Genomic DNA, 18,838 nt, shown 5'->3' on the forward strand with positions numbered 1-18,838 from the left:
GGCCGGGCTCGGGGCCGGGCAGGGGTGTGTGTGCACAGCGACCTTGTTTGGCCATGCAGCAGTCAACCCCCCGTCCCAGGCCATCCACCACTGACAGTGGTTATTGGCATCCAGGGGCCTCAAAGTGTGACTCTGCCCTCCAAACGCCATTGAGGTGGAGAATGACAACGGGGCCCAGAGCCAGAGGAATATGGTCGTGCGAACGTCTGATGCTATAGATCCCCCCGAAGGAAAGACCCTCAGATCACTTAGACACTTGGTTCTGTCGCTAAGGACTTGCTGTGTAGAATTCATTGCCGGTTCGAGCCGCTTAGGAATCCTGAAACTGCAGAGAGATGTGTGCAAAGGTTTATGTAAAAACAATGATAATAGTCCTAAGAGACGAAAGCTGAAAGTCTGCTGGAAATTGAGGAGGCATCATGTGAACAAATATATGTGTTTAATTTGATCCTCATTTCTGCTCATCACCTTAGCGCAAGCACTCACACACGCACTCATACAAACGCACATGTGCACACACACGTAAAAACACACACGAACATAAACACACACACATTTTGGTTAAATACATATTTTAAATACATTTTTAATTTGTTGCAATATCACATTTTAAATTGGGTCCCCTTGGTCTCTGACACTATTTACCACTTTTAAAAACGTAAATTACCATCGTTAATTGAAGAGAAACACATAACTGTGGCAGATAACACATGGATGGAGCAGGATCCCAAACTAGTGGTAATTGCGTGTTTTCTGCGGCCGTGCATGTTTAAATCGAGAAGGAGCGTCTTTGAGCGCCTTAGCGAGGTAAGCGTGTGTGCGCAGTGGGAAGCAGCAGCAGCAGCAGCGTGATTAAGCAGCAGCAGCAGCTTTGCGCTTCCAGTCGTCGAGGAAACGCCGGAACCAAATTGCATCCGTCGCCACACCCATGACACTCGCCAGACGAGGCGCCGAGGCAGGAGAAAACGAGCGTTTGGTGTCGGCGATGGGGAATATAACAACACCCCGAGGGTACAAATGAACGACAGACGACACACAACCACAGCCATGGTTTCATCCGCCCTCCCAATAAACACATGCGTCTTTAAACATTATCCGGGGTGGAGACTTGAAAGGACGGATTCAGCCCACGAAGCGTTATTCATTTCAGTATGAACAAATGATAATACTAAGCGGCGCGGTGGTCCACATGGCGGCTCTGGGAGAGAGAGGGGGGTGTTTAGAGGAGCAGGCTCCCCGTCAGTGCGCATGATACTGCGGTGGTTCCACTACTACGGCACGCTCCAACTCACCTTGAATCGCTCCATGACTGCTCTGCTGCTGTCATCCGGGCACGGGGGGGCGGGGGCGTATGGATAACCAATACACGCCCCAAAGCCTCGATCGGTAACCAATCGAAGGACAGGAGAGGCGGACCTGTGGCTTAACATTCTCCCACTGCTGGGTTCCACTATGCGCTCGTAAAACGCTCGGCCGTCTACTCCGAGGAGCGCGACGGTGCAGGTGCTCTGTCTCTTCGGGAGGAGAGGATGCGGACGGAAGGACGGGGGAGGGAAGGGATGAAGGGAATCGCCAAGAGGAAAGCATCTAGGATATGAAAAAGGAGGGTTTTTAAAGGAGACCGCACCGGTGCAAGGTCGAATATGAAAGACTGTTCGAACGGGGTGACACTTTGCTTGGTGATAGCTGGTCGGCACTAGTACTATGATTTGGTATGTGGCCACTCTGATAGCAAGTGTATTCAGCACCAGAGGAACGACCGCTCAAGGTGAGTTGAAGTGCAATAGATCCAGTGCGGCGCGTATAATAGGATGTTCTGTGTGTGCATGGTGTGTGTGCATTGTGTGGTGGTTGTTCTGCAGCATGCGATGTGTGTGTTTCTGATGATGGCTCACACGACGTGTCTGTGGCTGCTTCATTGTAACAAATGGCTGCATATCTCACGTGACGTGCAAAGTTCTGCCCTGGCTGATTCCCTTTTAGAAATGGCTCATTCATTTGCAGAGCCTCACACCGTGGGTGGATTTATTCGTTTATTGTGAATATTCACACGTTGGATCGTTGTTATGATGCTAATGCTGGTCGGTCCGAAATGTGGCCCGTTTCAAACGATATAGGTTCGGATCCCACTGATGAACTGCATGGGTGCCACACACTGGGCCTAACCAAGGCTGTCTCACACTGAACCGTTTGGGAAATGGGGATGGTAAACATGGTGAATAATGCCATAATCGTGAGTGAATATGCATGGACTACTACGACCAGCAAGCGGTTCCATTTGAGCTCTTCAGAAAGGGGTGTGACATCCCCCCAATCCTGAAAAATGTGATGAATATGCTCGCGTCCATGGCTGGTTGAGTGTGGTCCTCCCGATGCTGGGAAGAGATCCGTTCGGGGACGGTGTCTGAGTGTCTGACTGCTGCCCGTTTGGCCGACTACTGCGTCGCTGCTCGCCGACCGCGATCCATCGATGACGAATATCTCGTGAAATATATCTAAAAATACCGTTCTTACATTTTTTCCTGATCATCTCCTATTGACTTATGCACTTACTTAACCTTGCTTTCCCGCGGATGACCAGACGAGGGAGACGTGGCCCGTGCTGTCGCTGTGCAACCGATCTCAATGACCCCTCATGACTATGGAGAGTAGCCAGCACACTCGGCCTGGCCACCGGCCGCGTTCCTGTGTTTTATTACTCATAAGTATAGTTCAGGCTTTCGTATTTGCATTTTTTGGAAGGGGTTACACAAGCATTCGGTTGCAAACCACTGTGTGTGAGTTTGAGTTTGTGTGTCCGTGTGTGTGTGTGTGTGTGTGTGTGTGTGTCATACTAGGCATCATTGATGTATGTGGACTACAGACTTGTAGTTGGCCACTGACAGACCCTAGATCCTAGAGGTTGTACACAACAGACCCCTCTCAGACTGCTCCTTCTGTTCCAGGCTGGTGATTTAGATGCTCAGTTCAACGAGGCTGTGTAGAGGAGGACTTCTCATGAGACCATCTGCACCCATACTCTGTGCATCCATTCAAATGTCTTAAAGGGAGCTTAATACTACACACGCGCCATTCTTAGTTCGAATAAGGAGCTCTGTGTGGGTGAGATGGGTCTAAGATGGTGGGAGAAGCTACCATGATAACGTACATTTTGCTACGCTGATGTCTGTGGTTAATGTACTTTTTGTCCGAGCGCTATTAGCATAATGTGGCCTGTTTCTGAATCCCCTGCTGTCCTCTTTAAGGTGCCAATTAAAGATTTTAAGCGTAAACATAAATAAATGAAGAGGTTTGATTTATTGTAATAAGATCGTTTTTCTTAATCTCACATATTCAATATTACAGAATGTACATGCCAGTTCAAAGATTCTCCATACCATTGGCCTTTTCACATAAAAAACAGTCATTCAATTATAATGAATTATGTATAACCTCAACACGAAAATTAGATATCAACAACCTTTAGCACAAACTAAAGGGAAAGGACTTGCATACACTGGCTATAGGAGTTTATCTCACAGGCTGATTAAGGCAGTGATTGAATGCCACATCATTATATAAGGTGGCTGGTTTCCTGTCTCCTGTACGTACAGCGACCAGGCTGGGTTCTGAATTACCACAGTGTGGGACTATCTTCAGGAAAGATGGGTTTAAACATGGGTCTCCATTTTTAACTCATATTCTTCATTGGGCGAGTGTCTTCCTTAGTTCTTTAAACATCCTATCAGAGCAACTCCAAACGGATAATAATAATCTCAATCGCCGTTTGAATACGGTCTTGATGTGAACGACGATGAATCCACTGGATGCGCTCACTCAGTTTCAGACAGGAAATTACACAGGAAGTAACATGGGTTTGATTGACGGGTCAGGTAAATGCGCCGGTTAGACTGCACTCCTCAACATATTGTCGGGTAGACAAGCAGCAGGCCTGAGACGGTGCGCTAAAGTGAACCGCGGCAGCGGCAGACATGACAGTTCCTCGCCTTTGTCTTTGGGACTTGGATATGCTGACACAAATTCTGCAGCCATCACTCTAGGAAGGAAGCCAGGGTGCGATGAGCGCTATGCGAGGGAGCAATTTAAAGGAACCACGTGAGACTAGTGCATGGGACGGCCGGAGAGTGGGATTGTGTAGAGCGCCTCAGAGTCATAATTCAGCAGAAAGAGGACTGCGTGGCTGTGCTGTGTGGAACAAAATGCATGACAACCATTCCATACGGGATATGGCGGGCCAGTGGTTTTATTACTGCTGTTCAAAAATGACCGTGGCTGGTCTCTACAGCTCACATTCAGTGGGATTTCACAATTTAATATTTTGGCATAATGATGATTTTTGTATGTATTCGATTTAAACTCAGATGTGTGTCATTCAGAGGACATTAAGGAAAAGAGAGCCGGCAGGGGTTAGGCGTCAGTCTCAAGGAAGCCTACAGGTAGTCTGCTGGAAACGGGGATCGAACACAGAACGTTCTGTCCTCTAGTCAAACGCCCAAGCAAGCTGCTGCCTTATCTCACAGAGACTGAATCGTGTATCACCACGCAGGAAGCACTATTGGAAGGGACTCTGGGAGTACGTCTGGGAGTGCTGCTGGCCGTCGCTTCGGTAACGATAATAGAAGGAATCCAGGTCAGCGGCGCGGAGTGTGGGAGCGAGACGCCGCCGGTGGCAGTCTCTCTCTGCGCGCTGAGCCACCGCCGCTGCCACGCCTGAGTCACACGACTGCTGCTAAATCAGAACGTGTTTCTGACAGCCGCACGTCGAGCCCTGCGTCTCACCTGACGTTTCGTTCCGCATCTCTAATTCCCTTCCTGTAAAAGTGACAGCGTCCCTTCGGTAGTCAAGAGGCACCGGAGCCTTCCTCCCCCCCCCCCTCGCGACGTGGGCCTGTGTTTTGGCTCGCCGTGCTTTATGTTGTTCTGCAGTCTATGGACGGGCCGTTCTTCAAAGGAAGAGATGAGAGAGTACACGGCGGTGGACATTGTTCATAGAGGTGTCATAGCTGTCACGGGCCGGTTTGAAGACCCCCGTTAGTGCTGAGGCGGGCTCTGATCCCTTTCAGCCGCTGACATAGGTGGGCAATTTGTCTGGGCCGGGGCTGTCTTTGGTTGTGGCCTGTCTGATAAAACGGTGTAACAGTCCACCGCCGCCCTGCGATGTGTCCGACCGTGTGCCCTCGTCCCCGGGAGGCATTTGAAGTTGGGCGAATATGATCTGCGTTTGATCTGCTGGGTTTTGAGGTTCTGTATGGGATAAGGATAGTAAATGTATTGGTATTCTACGTGTGGATTTGTTGACCCTCGACAGAAGACCATACCGTCTATGAATGCTTTGACGGAAACACAGGCGTTTGTATCTTGAATTCGTCTATACATCTAATGTTATTCTCAAACTTGCTGGAATATGATAGCAAATATCCTGCCATGTTTGAGTGTTTGAGAGCCCGTGTTGAACAGAAGTCCTCTTTAGCTTTCAGATGAAGGTGACCCAAGGGTTTCATTGATGCTACAAAAGATTCATAGAACACTTCTTTCTTATCCTTCTGGTTGAATTACCCTGAAAAGTTGATTTAGCACTCAAGCGCCACAAAGCCAACGCTGGGTTCAACCGGGTTTAGAACTCAATACTTGAATGGCTCTATACCTATTGCCGTACAATCAGTAATAAAATATAATCCTCACACCCAACCTGTGTGTGTGTGTGTGTGTGTGTGTGTGTGTGTGTGTGTGTGTGTGTGTGTGTGTGTGTGTGTGTGCGTTTGTGTGTGGGAGTATGTTTGCGGGGGGGGTTGTATGTATGTGTGTGTGTGTGGGGGGGGGGTGTGTGTGTGTGTCTGTGTGTGGGGTTGTGTGTGTGTGTGTGTTTGAAATTGCCACAACACTAAATGTTGCAAATAATTCAAGTCAGGCAAAATATGTGAAGAGGAAATAGAAAATATAATTGAATCTCCTGGATGGACGGATAAAATACATTTAGATTAATCGTTCTATTTAGTACCTGTACTATTTAGTCATTACTTGAGGCGCTCCTGAGTGCACAATACATTCTCAACATTGGGATTGTTTTTGGCCATTATGGTGAAAGAACGTTGTTTGAAATACGTTCACAACGTTGGCGCCAATGATGGCACTGATAATGTGTCGGTGTTTAAAACAAGTATCCTAAAATATACATTTTTATTAGATTCATTGATTAAAACACAAAACTGAAAGAGATACCACATTAAGGGCGACTGTCCATTTTGATTTCAGTCGGAGTCCGCCATCCTGCACTTCTTTTACACCACAAGAAGCTTATCTCATCAAATTATCAGCCCTTTGCAATTAAAAGTAGACTTTTGGCCGACATATAATATTTTTGTGAGTCGGACATAATGCCTTACATCCTCGCTCCCAATCATTAGTAAAGCTATATACAAAACCCCCAGAAAAAAACGATCTTAGAAAATCCCTACGCCCAAGCTGTGGATGACAGACGTCTGCCAACACAGCACTGGGCACGGGCCAACTCTTCCTGCTAATTCCACCCCCCAAACACACACACACTCACACACACACACACACACACACACACACACACACACACACACACACACACACACACACACACACACAGGGACACACACACACACACACACACACACACACACACACACACACACACACACACACACACACACACACACACACACACACGCGCGCGCGCACGCACACACACCAATAGACATACACGTACACACACAAAAGCACGCATACACAAAGACACACACAAGGACACCAACACACATTCACACAAACACACACACACACACACACACACACACACAGACGCACACACACATTCCCAAAGGCACACTCATGCACACACACATTCACACAAACACACAAACAGACAAACACAAGCACAAGCACACACTCACGCACACACACATTCACACAAACACACAAACAGACAAACACAAGCACAAGCACACACTCACGCACACACACATTCATACAGACACACACGAGCACACACTCATGCACATACACACACAAACACACAAACAAATACTCACGCACACACACTTTCACTCACTCACGCACAAACACACACAACTTCACACAAACACACACATACCACACTCAAACACACACAAACACACACACACACACACACACACACACACACATACACACACACACACACACACACACACGGACATGCACACACACACACACACCCTGTTCCGCTGTCATCTCCTAACTAGTACAGTCCAAGTTGTGTCTTGCTCTGACAGGGTGTAGCACACTGGCCGATTCCAGCTTTCATCTCTGTCAGAGTCTATCTGAAGCATGGAGCCCGGAGCACACATTCTAGGCGAATGCACCCCCGAAAAAAGTATTGACGGGCAGTTGTTGGTCAAAGCTGCATTACGCGTTGAAATCAGATGAGAAATTAAGTAAATGTAGGAGTTGGAAAGGCAGGTTTCACGAAGGACGGATTTAGGCTAGTTCTTGATTTCATGTGTTTTCCTAGAGAAATAATGAAAGTGCTCTGTGGTTGTCATGGAGCTCTGTTCTTTATTCACATATTGCTCCCGAGTTGTACTGAGTGATGGCTCCATGTTGAATGATGACCATTTTCCATAACTAGCTGTAATTGGACAGCTCATACCAAATGGCTGATAAGCACTAATAACAGCAACTTCAAATGCCTTATAGGTCAAGGCTCTGGAATTTATTGGTTCGCTGAAAATTGTAAAGAGAAACTCTAAGCATGACTGAATCATTGCAGGCATAATGACCTGAAAATGCTGCCATGGATACCTTCAGTAATGGGCAACTGGCCCTGGTCGGGTTTGTGAGTGAAGTCCTTTCCTTTCTATTTTACAGCTTGTGTCTGTATCTTTCTTCCTCATCTCCTGTCTCCTAATAACTCTCTTGCTCTGTCTCTATCCTTCCATCTCTCTCTCTAACTCTCTATCTATCACTATATTTCTCACTCTCCCCCTTCTGTCCAGGAAGTGTCCATCATTAGAACATGTGAGGTCATCACTTGCCTAATCAGGGCTTTTCTGATTTGAGCGGGAAACACTTCAGCATTAAGGCCAGTTCCACAGTGATGGGAGATGGGACCGACTGCTAATCTAGGCTACACTACTCAGACCCCAGAATCTTTTGTAGAACATTGGACCCGCTATAATGTAGACTATACTACTCAGACCACAGACTCTTATCTAGAACATTCAACCCAATGCTACGCTAGGCTACACTAATCAGACCCCAGACTCTTTCCCAGAGAATTAAACAAACAATATGACCCTGAGGTGGCTGCCTCCTCAGACTCTTAAGAAGACAGCCACCTCGAGGTCATACAACGTTTCGTTGATCTAAGGCTGAGAAGAACGCCATCGAGAGCATCTCCACCAGAGTAGTAGTCCACTGCCTTCTCTCGATCCGAAGGCAGAAAACACCCGCTCCCCACAGTTCTGTGTGCGCTGGGTTTAATCACGTCAAATGAGGCGGGATGGGCCCACGTAGTAAACAAGGCCGCCGCCACCGCCCCCTTCGCCGTCGGCGGCGGCGGGGAGACGTTGAATGCACAGTCAGCCCCGTGTTTGTAGCGCGGCCAGCGGGAAAAGGCCGGCCGAGGGCTCCATCGTCTGCCGACACTCCCCAGGCTACTTATGAGTTATCGTAAGGAGAGAGAGAGAGAGAGAGAGAGAGAGAGAGAGAGAGAGAGAGAGAGAGAGATGTGCAGAAAAAGCGATGGTAATAGAAGAAAAAGCCAGAATACTGTGGAAAGACTTAAGCAAAGGAAGATTGCCACGGAGAAATCCAAAGGAGAGAGAGGGAGAGAGAGAGAGAGGGACCCTTTGCTAAGGAGTAGGTACGACGGCCGCTGGAGAGATGAAGAGATAAGAGGGAGAAAGGTAAATGGTGATTAGCTGCTTGATGGATATTTCAGGGCCTCAGTGATTCTGGTTTTAGCCCACATCCTCAGTCAGGCAGGTGAATTAAATGCACTCTTGTGCAGCAGAGTCCACAAGTGGGACTGTGTGTGTGTGTGTGTATGTGTGTGTGTGTGTGTGTGTGTGTGTGTGTGTGTGTGTGTGTGTGTGTGTGTGTGTGTGTGTGTGTGTGTGTGTGTAATATCTTTATAAAATTCAATTCACTGGACTTTCAACCGACTTGATGAGTCCAATAAAGCCTCTAGTCCGTGTCACAGTGTTTGTAGTCAAGACCAGGTCATCATGGCTCAGGATGGGCTCTCGTCTGTTGAGGTTAGCTGCACTACGACGTGACAGTGCTTGGAGTTTGAACTTCCATTCTACACACAGATACAGGTCAATGTTTTTAACAATCACTGTGGCAAACAGTAACACACACACACACGCACCCACACACAGATACAGGTCAATGTTTTTAACAAACACAGGTGAAAACAATAACACACAGACACACGCACACACACACAGATACACAAACACACACACACACACACACACACACACAGATATACACACAGAGACACACAAGCATGCATAAACAAAGACACGCGTGCGCACAAACGCACACACACAAAAAGACACACACGCGCACACACACGCAGATACGTACGCAGATACACACAGAGACCCGCACGTGCGGGCGGACATACAAAGACACACGTGTGCACATACAAAGACGCACACCTCGACACAGTAAGGGCCGCTCTTTAATGTAACCTTCAGCGCATGCAGGCTGGCATTCAATTACCGCCCTGTCAGTGGCCCCTCCAGCCCAGGGGCCCCATGTCCTTGAGATCCCATCTCCACAGCGGCCCCGGGCCTCGTCTATGTTCCATTACATCCTCCACATCACCAGGGGCTTGTCCACTCCAATCTGGCGCCCTCATCCTCACCCTAACCCTGACCCTAACCCTAACCCTAACCCTAACCCTAACCCTCACTTGTGAGGCCACGCCCACTTTTGTGTTTTTTGAATTTTTGTGTTGTTTCAGAGTGAGTGTGAGAGTCGTTCACGAGTCTCTCCATACTGCATCGAGCAGCAGCTGGCACTCATAGTTAGCGGAATATGGTGTGGTTCTGCACCATGAGTGTATGCTAATTGGCTTGACACTGTGGCGGCTGCTCTGTATGTTGACGTTGGTTTTGTTTAGGGACCGGGTGCTGTGGACTCAGTGAAACATCACACCGTCTCCGGTGTTGATGTTGGGAACGTGACGGAGGGCTATTTATGAGTGACCGTCGGTGCCTGGGCGTGTTGCTGTCTCGTGCAAACAAATACCTACACATCACAGAGCACAGCACCGCGTGAGTCATTATATATAGTTCTACGGAGATAACGACCGAGCACGTGTGACAGTTCATTGTTTCATTTGAGAACGGCAACGTTTGATCTGGGTTCTGAAGATTGGATCTGCAAGACCGCCTCCGGGAGCAGGAATAGATCTAAAGATAGCCGGATAATCGGCCCGACCGATCGCCGTGACGATGTTCCGGCGCCGTATCGTACGATCTCCGCGGCGTACGCCACAAAGATTGCGGTGTGTGCCGGAGTTAAAGCGTCCAAACATCATCCAAACCTACCAAGGTTGATCCACTTAGAGACGCCTTGGCTTCAGTTAACATCGTTTCACAACACATCCGTTGGAACTCACTGCGGTGAAAGCGTTTCAAAAGCAGACCTCACCCCGGAACGCCTCTATTTTTAAACTTGTCCTTTATTCCCTCCTTCCGCCGGCGCGGTGAACGGCGTTTCCCGTTGCGAGCGCCGATCGTGACGTTAAACCGTGGGTCCGTCGGAACCTCCAGCCTGCTTCGAGGTGTTTAGCGCCTCGCCTATGATCCGGCTGCTCGCTGACTCATGTACTACTCCTGACAGACGCTCGCCTGACTAAGAGCGTATGTCTGCCGTGCGCAGCGTGGCCGGAGACTCAGACACCGAGGGCTCTGCGGTGGCGGGGGTGTTCCTCCAGCAACACGAGCCTGACCCGCCCTGAGGCCCTCTCCTTGGCTCTGTTCCCTGCTATCGCCCAGGCCTTTGTGGAACCGTGAAGCTCAGAGCTACGCTGCAATCTAGATAATGCATCCGTACCCAAAGGTGTAGACTTATGAAATGGGCAGGGTTTAAATGTCATCACAGCTGTAAATATACAGTTTTAACGTGTGTGTATATATATATGCATAAAATAGTTATATAAATGCAGTATACATTAAACATAATTGGCCTCCCCGATTTATTGAACGTCTGATCCGTGCTGATCTTACCGGACAGATCCTTCTGCATCAGCTCGTTCCCTGGCTCTTCAGTCCACGCACGGTGAAACCTGAGTTCATGGGGGTGTTAACGGTGGCTCGCCAGGCCTGATCTGGGCCGGTAACTATCGCTGTGTAGTCATACGGAGCCCATCGATCCCACACACTTCTGCTATTGTGCCGGTCGCAGGGAGAGAGACGGCTGGGGGGGCGAGATGGTTAGTGAGACAAAGAAGGGGAGAAAGAGCGAATGGCTGGAAGGAGGGAGAGAATGAAGGCTAAGGAGACGATGCTGGTGGAAGTTTATTACAGGCAAATATTTTCATATATACAGACAGACAGATAGACGGACGGATTGACAGAGAGAAAGAAAGGCTGGGTAGGTATTAGTAAACACGAAGAAAGACCACTGGACGGGTAGACTGATTGAAGGAAAGAAGAAAATACTAAAGGAATACTTTGATGGATAAATAGGCAGACAGACAGACAGACAGGCAGACTTGATTGATTAAAAGGAAGAAAAAAATAAACACTAGATAGATCGACCGATGGACCGAACGTTAGATCGCTTGACAGAAAGAATCAAATTAAGAAAAAGGCCAGATAGTTCTACATAAAGACAGACGGACAGGCAGACAGAGTGATTGATCGACGCATGTTTCATGATTCAACACAAGCAGCGTTCATGTTTGTGTTGGGAGTGTAAATACGTCCCTGTTCATAAATCTCCCATAATGCCCTGCAGGCCACTGCGTCCCCCATTAACAAAATGAATTCAGCGGCGGCGGTGGTGAAGGCGTCTCCGTTAACGACCACGTGGACAGAACATCATGAAGGGATCGGGAAATTATTAGGCACCCGATCCATCACCCGATTGTTCTTTTAGCAATCCTTCTCCTCTGTTGTCTTACCCTTAGCGCCGCCCGCCCTCCCCGGCGACCAGATCTTCTAATACTATTGGCTGGTAATCTAACGCCGAGTGCAATCCCCGCACTCTGGAGGGAAAACAATGGTTCTCCCTCCAGAGTGATTTGGGTCGCGTGCCCTGGTGTTGTGGGCGCGGGGTCTCAAGTATTATGTCAAGTGACTCTACTTACTCTGACAAAACAATGTAGGCAGTGTGTTGCCTTAGCCCCCGGCTCCTGGCACCCCACAGCAACCAACCAGGTTTTCACCTTGCACCTATATGCTTCCATTCATGCTGCTGTGGACCCAGCACTACCAGCGCTATCATACCATGTGGTGCTGTGTGTGTTGTTTGATGTTTGAGGAAGATGTTTGCTGTCTTTAGTGCAGTCGTCTCAATGCTTGAAAAGGGCCGGCTCTATAGTGTCAAACATCTTGCTTTGGGGTTCAATCGAACGTTAGGTTTAGCAAGTACAAACATAGGCGACAGACACATAGACGCACTCACAAACGTGCACGAAGACACACACATACACACACACACACAGACACGCACACAGACACGCATAGACAGACGGGTAGACGGACACAAACACACAAACGTGCACGCAGACACACACAAACACACACACACACACACACACTGGCTCTTGTGGGGTCCAGCTGGCTGCTGGTGTTGCAGTTTACAACAGGCTGCAGCCGTGGCGCCTCGCTACAGAGGCACAGCAGCAGAGGGATCTCCAGAGTGCGGCCGTGACTGGCCGACTGCGTCTCCACTCAACAAAACAAAAAGTGTAATTTGATTAAATCTGCCCAGTTTGTGTCCAGAAGCTGGTCAGCTGGCTAAATCAACTAAAGTGGATTAACTCTATCACAGGACGCGGGGATTAAACCCTAGTAAACACAATCACCAGCCATCGCATGTGGGCTTAGAGTTATTTCTGACGGAGAGACGGGGGGGGCACAGAAAACCCACCGACGTTTCCTTCTGCTGTGTTTGGTCGGGGGGGCCGCGAGGGCAGTCGGTCAACGACCCCTTTGCACCCTTCCACACTCCGGCACACTTCGGCTGTGAGACTCGGTGACTCCCCAACACAACGGCGACACAGACACACATTCCCGGTGGTCCCCGGTGAAGACGTGAGCCGCGATCACGCCAACGATCCCCTTAATGAAGGCGTCGAGCCATTCAGCCGACGTGTCTCTACAGTGTGGACCGTCAGCAGGTCTCTTGATCCCTGAAGTGATTTTTGGTCTTGGTCGGGGGTGGGGGGTGGGGGTAGCCGAGCCTGATGATGGAGGAGGAGGAGGAGGAGGAGGAGGAGGAGGAGGAGGAGGAGGAGAACGATGACTTCCAGCAGCTTCAATGAAAGCGGGGGTGGAAGGCATCCGGCGCTTGAGAGGTGGGGGGGAGGTGGAGGAAAAAAATCCATTCCCCCCCCTCTCACAGCGAGCGTTCTGCTGAGGCAGGTGTGCCGACCTTTCAGTCATCTGATAGGTCAACGCCGATAGGTCACCTGATAGGTCAGCGCTCGGCAGCAGTGTGCCTGGCCGGCGCTGGCGCGGCTCCACGCCCGACGCTGCCTCTCAGTAACGCCGGACTCCACCAGACAGACAGACAGACAGACAGACAGACAGACAGACAGACAGACAGACAGACAGACAGACAGACAGACAGACAGACAGACAGACGGACATGATCAATGGGGCGGCATGTGGCTTAGGAGGTAGAGCGGTTCGGCTGGTAACCGGAAGGTTGCTATTTCGCCCTGACTGCTCCCGGCGAGCTGGCTGTCGCCCTGCGTGGTAGACTCCGCCGTCGGTGTGTGAGTCATGTGTGCATGAATGGGTGAATGTTAGGCGATACTGTAAAGCGCTTTGAGTTGACACCAGTTAGGGAAGCGCTGTATAAATGCAGTCCGTCTGCCATCAATGGAGCGCCTTTGGCAGCCCCGTCTCTGCGGTACAGTACGGCCCCGCCCTTTCCACATAAGCCCCGCCCACTGACGGACGGGAACGGAGGGGGCGGAGCTTCTGGGGGGGCGGGAGAGGGAGACGAGGGAGGACACGTACAGACGCTCGTTCACGCTGAGGTACTTGCGTTTCATGCTAACTGCGCTTCTCTTCTCTACGTTATTCCTCTGATAGGCCTGAATCCCTACCTCAAGATTGTTTTTAAATCGGGACACTTTGTCGTCATGGCATTGTTTCATTTTTTTGTGTGTGTGTGTGTGTGTGTGTGTGTGTGTGTGTGTGTGTGTGTGTGTGTGTGTGTGTGCGTGAGAAAGCTCATATGTGTGTGTGTGTGTGTGTGTGAGAGAGCTCATCAGTGTGTGTGTGTGTGTGTGTGTGTGTGTGTGAGAGAGTGAGCTCATAGTGTGTGTGTGCGTGTGTTTGTGTGTGTGTAACTGTGGCTGTGAGTGTATGATTGTGAGAGTGAGCTCATTAGTGTATGTATGTGTGTGTGTGTGTGTGTGTGTGTGTGAGGGTCAACTCATCATTGTTTGTGTGTGTGTAAGTGTGTGTCTGTGTATACCAAGCATGCAGAAAAGCACGACGTAACTCCCATCCTCTATGAATCCAGTCTTTACCTTACGTTGCTTGTCTCTCTGTCGTCCGTCGTTGCCCCCCCCCCCCCCCCCCAGGTGTCCACGGATTGAGAGAGGAGCCCCGGTTTGTGACGGCGCGTGCCGGAGAGACCGTGATCCTGGGGTGTGACGTGTCTCCCCCCCTGGACGGCCAGCAGCCGCCCTACGTGGTGGAGTGGTTCAAGTTCGGAGTGCCTATCCCCTTCTTCATCAACTTCCGCTACTACCCTCCCCATGTGGACCCAGAGTACACAGGTGAGAGAGTCCGGCCTACCGCCACGCACTTCAAGGGCCAGTGTACCACAAATAATATACAAGGATAACAAGATCCTTAAAGGGCCAGTGCACCCCAAAGAATAAAAAAAGGATAACTGGCCATTAAGGGCCAGTGAACTCTTAAAGGGCCAGCGTACCCCAAATAATAAACAAGAATAACATCACAAAAAAGAATAACATGATAATATAAGATTTGGAGTTCCCAAATATAACCCCAGATATTGTTATGAATTTTTATGAATATAACTATTAATATGTATCTATCTAGATAATGTATCTATAAAAGATATCAATCATTAATGAGCAGGTAGACGTTAGTCATCTTGTCCAACACTGCGGACACAGTCGTTTCAAACCAAGAACCTTTTGGTTCGAAATCAAACACCCTAACCCTTACCATTATTGACTATCCCGCAGTGCTCATATCGAAAAAAAACTGAATAGAATAGATAATGAATGCATGGAGAGACTGATAAGATAATAACGCAGATTTTCGTAACATTTATTCTGATATTCAAATAAAACAACAGCGATGAGATGGTTACTGGTCAGACGTTTCATGTCTCTGGTGTAGATCTGTAAATCCGAGCAGAACAACTTAACATAACACCAGCTTGGGTGAATAATTGGCACTGAGTCCACAGTCGACGGCACACGTTACCATCAGAGTGAGACAAACCTCAACATTTACTAATCCTAATTATGTATATTTAAAAAGCATTTTGAGGAGTTACGACGGTGATTCTGCATTACTGGTCTAATTTTCTGGACGTCTTTATTTTTATGTATAGATTTCCCAGCACAGTTTTGGCTGAAAGCTGCGTTTTCTCTTGACAACCAGAGATAACGTATGACCGTGTTAATGCGCTACGTACATTAACCTCCCGAATGCTGTTTCATGGGGAAGGTTAACCTGCCATTTCTGGTGTGATTCAATGTTTTCTCCCTATTATGGTGATGTGGGACGTAAGGGTGTGAGGTGAAGTGTATTGCCTCGGAGCGTAAGCCATTGTAAGCCTTCTCCTGGCGTAATGTGCGTTAGCTCTCCGTGCTAGCATTGTCCCCCTCCACCGTGCATCGCTCTGAACCTCCAAACCCGACACAAGGGGGAAGGGCGATGTAAGGCAACGGCGGGGAGCATATGTGTTAGCCTGAATGACAGAACACAGACCAAATACAGCCAGAGGCAGCAGCGAGTCCAGCGACGATTTACTGACACCTTCCATCCCCCCCCCCCCCCCACACTCCCACTCCCACCACCCCCTATGTGACGAACCCCATGAGGAGGCCAAAGTAGTGGCGCTACCTTATAGAGCAGAAGAACCACAGCGTTTTTGTAGCTAACAACTTCTCCAGACACGCAAGGAATGCCTTTGATACGTGGAACTGTTCGGGAACTACACTGTGCAAAGAATGGCCCTGATTCCTCGTCTGTCTTCCCCACGTGTTTTCCACTGTTGAAACAAGAGGCGACCACACAACAGCAACGGCCTTATGTATGGTACACACAAGTCCTGTATGAAGATCTAGGATAGATTTGAACGTTTAGGCATTGAAAAGGTGGTCATACATTTTGACAACTTCCAAAAGGAAGGACTTTAAAAGCAATCCCTGACCTGATTATGTACTTAAAAACTATTAAAACAACAACCCATGTTTTGTATTATTTTTATTAAGAGACGAATAATCTATCCTTTCCAATATTGTTTGATCATATACATTAGATACATTATGTGCATAATACATTTGGAGTTAAAGATTGCTTCAAATTACAAAAAAACAATTTCCGATTCAAAGTTAATCCATTCAACTGGTAATCGCAAAGGTTTGTCTTTTGCTACACAGAAACCAAATGACTACTACTGCTAGGCTGTAGCTTATCTAGCATTAGCCTTCCCAAATAATATCCGGCTACGGACAACAGCCGCATCATGAAACCAGTTCAAATGATCCCTCTCAAATAGAATGTGCTCCGTAGAGCCGACCAACAGCACGCTGGCCCGTGGTGATGACCGGCGAACAGATGAAACATGAACACGCCAAATAATCTCATGATGCAGATTAGCGCGTATGCTAGGAGCTAAGCGCGTTAGCCCAGCGGCGGTGATGATAGCCGACAGTTGGTCGGTTGCTTTATGACAGGGCTTTGTGGGCCTCTGTAAGTGGCCCCTCGTCGTACAGCCTTCCTCTGGAGTTCAGCAGGGCTACTCCCATGAATTCTCATCTCCTAACCGATAAATAATTCATCCCGGTGAATAGAGTAAACGTACCAGCGTTTCCTGACACAGCTGCCGCCAAAAGGCGCGCTGATTGGCCCGCGCTTAGGGTAGCGCTCTAAATGTATTCCGCCGCCACGGAGATGAGAAAGCTGAATGTCCCAATTCGGCGTTTACAGTGACTGGAGAGAAACCGCCGGGAGAAAAAAATAAAGGCGCCCCATTCAAGTCGCAAGCCGCTCTGTGAGTTCATCTGTGCGCCAGTATTCATTTGGGAGTCTAATTCAGCTCTCCTACCAGATGGATTCTGTTACCTCATCCAACGTTCTTTTTAATAACGGGTTTAATTGAAGGTAAGTGGGCAGTCCACTTCTGCTTTTTCGCATTTACATTTTTTTTTCTTTCTATGTGCTGCACAGAACACTGGAGAATTGCATCGCAGGAGGGCGAACTAGGGCATATACAGCCCCGGAAGTTATTACGGATTCAATCCCATGGCACGGAGACAAGTCAGTCTGGCAGGTTGAAAGGGAGCAGATTAACGACCAGACCGGCACGGGGCTCTGCTTTTAGAATCAGAGTCGCTCGTGTTTGTGTCCACATTGTTCTCGACGTCTGAACCTAAGTGTTGATTATTAACAGTCGGGATGGAGTTGTGATGAATCCCCGCGCACTATTTAGAGCGAGGTGAGGGAGGCGCGTCAGTGAAACAGTGTCTTCTTCTTCTTCTTCTTCTTCCTCTTCTCCTTCCCCCGCGGCTGATGTCAAATTCACTCGCAGATGGAAATTTCACATCTCACCGAGACTAACACTTCGCCGGGTTTGTCCTTGAGCTATATGGAAATTATAACATTTGAAAAAAATCTATTCTTGTACTCACTCAAGCAAAGAAGCAATCAATAATTCAGATGTGAAGTTTAGACATCAGATGCTCCAATTTTGGGATGAGCGGTTCCCACTGTAGTCCTGTTAGAGATGTTGGTTCAAATGAAGCCAGAATATCCACAACTGATAATTGCTATCAAGTAGTAGGAATTTAGTTTTCTGTCAACAAAAACCTACATACATGCATTCATACATGCATATACACATGCATACATTCATACGTTTCATACGTACATATGTACATGCATACATGCATACATACATGCATGCATGCATGCATGCATACATACATTCATACGCACATACGTACATATGTACATTCATACATACATACATGCATGCAAACATACTTGCATACATACATATATATATGACAGACTTTAAGCCAAACTATAGTAGATTCAGGACAAAATTCTGGCAAAGTGTAGTTGGCTAACGTAAGTACATGTGCGACAAAATATAGGACAAACTATAGTACAGACATGACAAACTAAAGTATTCACATGACTAACTCGGACAAACCAGGGTAAATATATAACACACTACCGGACAAGTGGAACACATAACAATCCATTTAACAAGCTATAGTACAGTTAACTCCCTCAAAACAAATTGAATCAGTCCTTACTTTATTTCCCTATAACGTGGACACACAATGTAACAGAGCATTGTTAAAGGACCAACTCTCATACCTAATCACATGTTAGGAAGCACCTATGATTGG

At 48.2% G+C, this 18,838-nt stretch overlaps 1 protein-coding gene across 7 annotated transcripts in view; it reads left to right on the plus strand.

The window, feature by feature from the left end:
* The first annotated feature begins 1,135 nt into the window (after positions 1-1,135).
* igsf9ba (immunoglobulin superfamily, member 9Ba) overlaps positions 1,136-18,838 on the plus strand; it is a 61,180-nt gene continuing 43,477 nt past the window's right edge. For 2 of the 7 annotated variants that reach the window (XR_009529617.1, XM_060074744.1), the window contains exons 1-2: positions 1,136-1,768; positions 14,795-14,992. Coding sequence is in view for 6 of the 7 variants with exons in the window: in XM_060074744.1 (XP_059930727.1) it covers positions 1,705-1,768; positions 14,795-14,992 (262 nt within the window). In the remaining variant the exon portion in view is untranslated. The remainder of the gene's footprint in view (positions 1,769-14,794; positions 14,993-18,838) is intronic. The other 5 variants (XM_060074738.1, XM_060074742.1, XM_060074743.1 and 2 more) reach the window with 4 other exon arrangements.

This window comes from Gadus macrocephalus, chromosome 16 (assembly GCF_031168955.1).
Source record: "Gadus macrocephalus chromosome 16, ASM3116895v1".
NCBI classification, from domain to species: domain Eukaryota; kingdom Metazoa; phylum Chordata; class Actinopteri; order Gadiformes; family Gadidae; genus Gadus; species Gadus macrocephalus.